Source organism: Lipotes vexillifer, unplaced genomic scaffold (assembly GCF_000442215.2).
Source record: "Lipotes vexillifer unplaced genomic scaffold, Lipotes_vexillifer_v1.1 scaffold708, whole genome shotgun sequence".
NCBI lineage: Eukaryota > Metazoa > Chordata > Mammalia > Artiodactyla > Lipotidae > Lipotes > Lipotes vexillifer.
The window spans coordinates 16620-21660 of NW_006781346.1; the positions used below are offsets into that span (position 1 = coordinate 16620).

Below are 5041 nucleotides of genomic sequence, written 5' to 3' on the forward strand. Positions count from 1 at the left end.
CCGCGCCAGGGGCCATCAGAGCCGCTCAGGGGAGAGGGGAGGGCGAAGCGGCGAGGGGCTTCGCTTGGCAACTTGGGGAGTGGAGCTCCTTGGAGACGTGATGCCACACCGGCCTTCCTGCAGGCCCTCCCCACACCTGCCGTTCACAAAGTATCACGGTGCGCCAACTGTCCTATAAAAACTCTTTCAGAAAAGGGGTCCCCACCCATGCCAGTCTCTCTGCTAAGCTGAGGAATCATTTCTCAGGGCCACTGTCAGTGAGCAGCACCGGCACCCCCAGCCTGTGAGGGTAGGAGGTGGCCCCGCGGGAGGCGACGGTAGCAGGGGCAGGGGGAGCGCGTCCTACAGGAAGTCCCACCCCTACAGGATGTCCCCTGCAGCGGAGGGCTCGGGGCTGTGGCTCTGCTCCTGCCACCGGCAGCGCAGCCTCGAGAAGGGCTGGTCCTCCACGCTCTCAAGCTCGGGGAAGCCCAGCTGGTTGAGGATCTCGTAGATGCCGGCCTTTGCTGCCACCTGGGGAGGACAGCAGAGATGGGGGCAGAGCTCCAGGGAAGGGGGGTAATCATTCAGGTCCCCCATCCCCCTCTGTCACACTGTCCTCCCCTCACTGGGCTCCACAGATACAGGCGAGTCTGGGGCCCAGCGCTGCCTCCCGCCAGCTCAGTGACCTGCACAAGTTTGTGTCTTGATTACTATTAACTGCTCTGTGCTTCCACTTCCTTATAATGGGACTGCACAGTGTGGAGGGCGACACTGCACAGAAAGCGCCCGGCAGGCAGTGAGCAAGCAGAGAGCAGCGCAGGAGGCCAAGCACGCCCCATGCCTGCGCAGCCCCGACGCTCCCATGGGGACCTCGGGAGCAGAGGCCAGCTGCTCCCGGTATTACAGCCGGGCCCTCAGGAAGCGCTGGGGAAGGCAGTGTGGATGCAGCAGCCAGCAAGAGCCCTTTGGCTGTGAGTTCCAGCTGTGGAGCAGGCTGCCCACCAAGGGCCTCAGCTCAGGCGGGTTAACTGGGGCCTCCCTGGACACTCTCCACACAGTCCTATGGCCCAGACCCTGGCACTAGACTCAAACCACTCAACGACCAGCCTCCGTCTCTCCCCACCGTCCCGGGGGATGGGGAGGATGCAGGCTCCACTCCAAACAGAGGGCCCCGGGGAACCCGCACCCCTGCCCTCTGTTCATCCCCTGAGGCTGGAACCCACGCTCGGGGCTGGACCAGCAGTTCTCGCCCTCCTTGATGTCCCCAAACACCCACCACCCAGGTTTAGCCGGCGAGCTCCCCAGCCCCTGGTTCCCCTGATTTCAGCTCTCCGAGCAGAACCCAAGCAGAAGTGCCCTAGGTCCCCCACCACCTTCACCTCCACCTCCAAGAGGAAGCTGAGCCCAAGGCCTGCTCAAGAGGGTAGCCCCAAGGTGGCCTTGGTGTGACCCACGCCCTATCAGGACCACCCAGAAGGCTCACCTTCAGCAGAAACGCCCGGCAGCCACCACTCCCGCCACCAGGCCCTGTGGTGGCCTCCCTGCTTCTGTTCCCTCACAGCTCTGACCCCACGTGCACACAGACCTAAGCCCCCCTACCCTTCCTATACCCATCACAGCCTCCCATCCTCCTGCACACCTGCCCCACGGGAGCTAATTCCAGCCCTGAGTCCAGATTAGAACTGCCAGGACAGTCTGGTGAGGTCAGTAGGGGCCAGTGTCCCGGCGGAGGGGTAATTACAGGCCCCTCTGCCAAGGAGGGAAGGAGGCCTTTCTCCTGCCCTAGAGGTGCCGAGGCAGCGGCTCTTCCTCTAAAAGCAGCCGAGCTGGGGGAAGAATCAGGAAGAGGCAAGCAGAGAGGGAGGGTGGAGGCGGCATGAGAGGGCAGCATCGTAGGCCAGACATGGCGGGCTTTGGAGCCAAACAACCTGCTCTAACGCTGACCGTGAACACGGTACCTAACCTCTCTGCACTCAGTCTCCTCCTCTGTAGAATGGGAGCATACAGTCGCCACGTAAGGCAGACCCGCTCACACGAGCTCTGGCAGATGGCACTGTATGCATCTCATGGAATCCCCACCACAGCCTCCTGAGGTAGTGCTGACGTTGTACAGCAGCTCAGAGGGGCTAACGAACTTGTCCGAGGTCGCGGTTGCAAGGCAGCAGGGGCCAAGCCACAGCGGGAAGCCAGAAGGGCACAGGGGAGGGATGAACACAACAGTGAGCGTGAAGCACCCAGGTGACGCTGGCCTGGGGGACGCAGGCAGGGAGCAGGGGCCCAGCCCAGCACCCGCCCTGCTGTGTCCCCAGGCGCCTCGTCTCCTCCCTCCCCCGCCTCACCCATCCACTCACTGCCTGCTGAGCCCGGAGGCCGTGCTGGGGACCCAGAGCTGAACGGGACACAATCTCAGCCACAGGGAAGCGTCCTGTACAGTGAGATGAGAACTCTGCCCGCTCAACAGGGAGCCTGTCCCTGGGCCCGGGGAAGACGCACAGGGCAGTCCCGGCCCCCACCCCCACCCTCACCTCCCGCATCCAGGCGCTGAAGGGCCTCTGCCAGGAGCCGGCCTTCTCCAGGTGGAGGTACGCGTTGAAGAGCACCAGGCAGACGTAGCGTTCCAGGTACTGCAGGCTCCGCAGCTGCAGCCTCCGGGCCTCCCGCTCTGACTTGGCCGCTTTCGCCTAGAGGACAGACGGCACAGGGCGGGAGTCAGAGTGGGTGCTCATGCCCAGCCGGGGACACTCCACACACCACACACTCCACACACGCTCTACACACGTACACACACCCGACACACACTCACAGGCTCTCACAATCGTAGACACCACACACACACACTCACACACATAAACACACACACACACCTCACTCACACACCACATGCCCTCGGTCACACACACCCTACACACAACACAGTCGCAGGCACACACACGCACCTCATACACACACTCACACACAAACCATACACACACACACACACACACACACACACACACACACATACTCACACACATACAGACAGTCTCACACAACATACACACTCTCCAAGGCTGGGGACAGACACAGAAAGACCACAGAAGCAGGGTCAGCAACAGGGGCGGGAGCTCAGGGAGGGACCGGCTGGGATGGAGGGTGGGGCATCGGTCTTCTGAACGGCAATACTGAGCACCTTCTAGGAGAACAGGCCACGCTAGTGAGGGAAGGGACAGCCAAGTGACTAAAGGTAGCTTCCCAGAGAGCACAGGATGCAGCTGGGCCTTGAGGGCCTGCGTGGACTCGGATGAAGACAGTGAACACCAGACAGGGCGGCCAGAGGTGAGGATGGTGCCCAGCAGGTGGGGGGACCGGGAAGGGGCTGGCCTGGCTGGAACAAAGGTGCAAAGGGACAAGACGGGAACTGGGTTGGCCCCCAACTGTGGAAGCCACCCTGGCGCCGAGAAGTCTACCCTCTAAGCCAGCTTCCCAACCCTGGCGTGCAGATGCCTGGGCCCCATCCCGGACCAATCAGACAAGAACCTCCGGGCGGTGGGCCTGGGCACAGGGACTGTGAAAAGTCCCTGGGGCCATTCTAGGGAGCCAGGGTTGAGCTCCGTGGCTTTAGCGCCGGGGAGCCACTGAAGCTTTGAGAATAGGAGTGACCTGTTAACGGAAGACTCGCGGGAGACTAATGCTCAGAAGGAAGAGGCCTTACATGGGGTCCCCTCCAGGTCCTCCTCCGTGTTGGGCCCGGTGGGAAGGCGGGGGGACAAGGCCCAGGACACACAGAGCCAGCTCTCCCCCTGCCGGGTGTCTGCCACCATATCTGAGGGTGCTCCTCCAACCCACCGCAGATGGACCGTCACCCTAGGGGGGAGCCCGGGGGACTGAATGCCACACCTCGCCTTGCACTTGCACCCTCCCCCTGCTCGCCTACACCCGCCCCCGCCCCCGCCCTGGCCTCCATCCAGGGCCCACGGCAGCTCTCTCTGCTCCAAGAAGAGGATGTGGCATAGCGGCCGTACCTTCAGGCAGCGGGAACACCCAGGGGAGGGCACAGCCAGCCCTCGGGCCTCCGGGAACCAGGAAGGGCAGTCTCCCAACAACTGGGCCACAGCTGGAAGCCCTCCCACGCAGGCACACGTCAGCCTACACGAGTCTCCTCCGGGCCGCTTCAGGAAGGCTCCTGGGTGGGCCCCCCGCCCCAGACACAACACGACCCACAGCCCTAAGAACCACGAGCTGGAGTGGGCTTGCTTGTGGGACCTGGAGTCCCGCACCTCCCACTTCTGCCTCGGGTGACTCAGCCTCTGGTGCCTCTGCCGTCTTTGCCCCCAGGGTCATGGGAGTGGGTGGTTGGCCCACCACACCGTCCAGAAGGAGCTCTGGAACCTTGGGGGCAGCGAACAGGGCCGAGCTGGGGCAAGGGGACCACAGCCAGCGCCCTGACTCCCTGGGAGACACGACTGGGCTCTGGTCCCAGCTCTGCCATTTAAACTCTCAGCCCCATGTTGCTGGAGGTCACGTTGCTCAGTAAAGTATGGCATGAGGAAGCACCTATAAACCCTGGGGGGCCACACGGGTCCAGCCATTCACAGAACGGGGGCCACAGCCATGGCACAAAGGTGGGGCACACACAGGCCCTGCCCGCAGAGACACTCGTGGTCTGGGGGAGACAGGGGACAACTGCCAAACACCCAGAGCAACCGGACCACGGGATCAAGGCAAGGCAGGTAGTGGAAGAGGGAGGGCCTCCAAGACGAGGAGGATTTGAGGTGCCCTGAGAGGGGGAGGAAGGGTCAAAGAGTGAGGTGGGTTCAAGGGAGGCAGAGGGGGAGGGGCTTGTAGCAGCAGGAGGCCCAGAGCCAGGCAAGCCCTGACCCTACAGACAAAGGGGCCAGTGAGGGCTTCTGGATGTGAGGGTAGGAATGGCCCCAAGGCCACCGGTGCGGGAAGTTGACTGGGGCCGGTAGGAGCAGGAGGCCTACTGTTTTAAGGATGGCTCAACCAACCAAGTGCTCAAAGAAAAGCAGTTTTGCTTAGAAATTAGGCAGTGGACCAAAAAAAAAAAAAAAAAAAAAAA

At 62.5% G+C, this 5041-nt stretch overlaps 1 protein-coding gene across 2 annotated transcripts in view; it reads right to left on the reverse strand.

Moving 5' to 3' along the window:
* Positions 1-357: 357 nt before the first annotated feature.
* PALD1 (phosphatase domain containing paladin 1) overlaps positions 358-5041 on the reverse strand; it is an 82216-nt gene continuing 77532 nt past the window's right edge. The window contains exons 20-21 of one of the 2 annotated variants that reach the window (XM_007454556.1): positions 2508-2663; positions 358-513 (exon numbers count right to left, since the gene is read on the reverse strand). In XM_007454556.1, the coding sequence (XP_007454618.1) occupies positions 361-513; positions 2508-2663 (309 nt within the window). In that variant the 3' untranslated portion in view covers positions 358-360. The remainder of the gene's footprint in view (positions 514-2507; positions 2664-5041) is intronic. The other variant, XM_007454557.1, reaches the window with a different exon arrangement.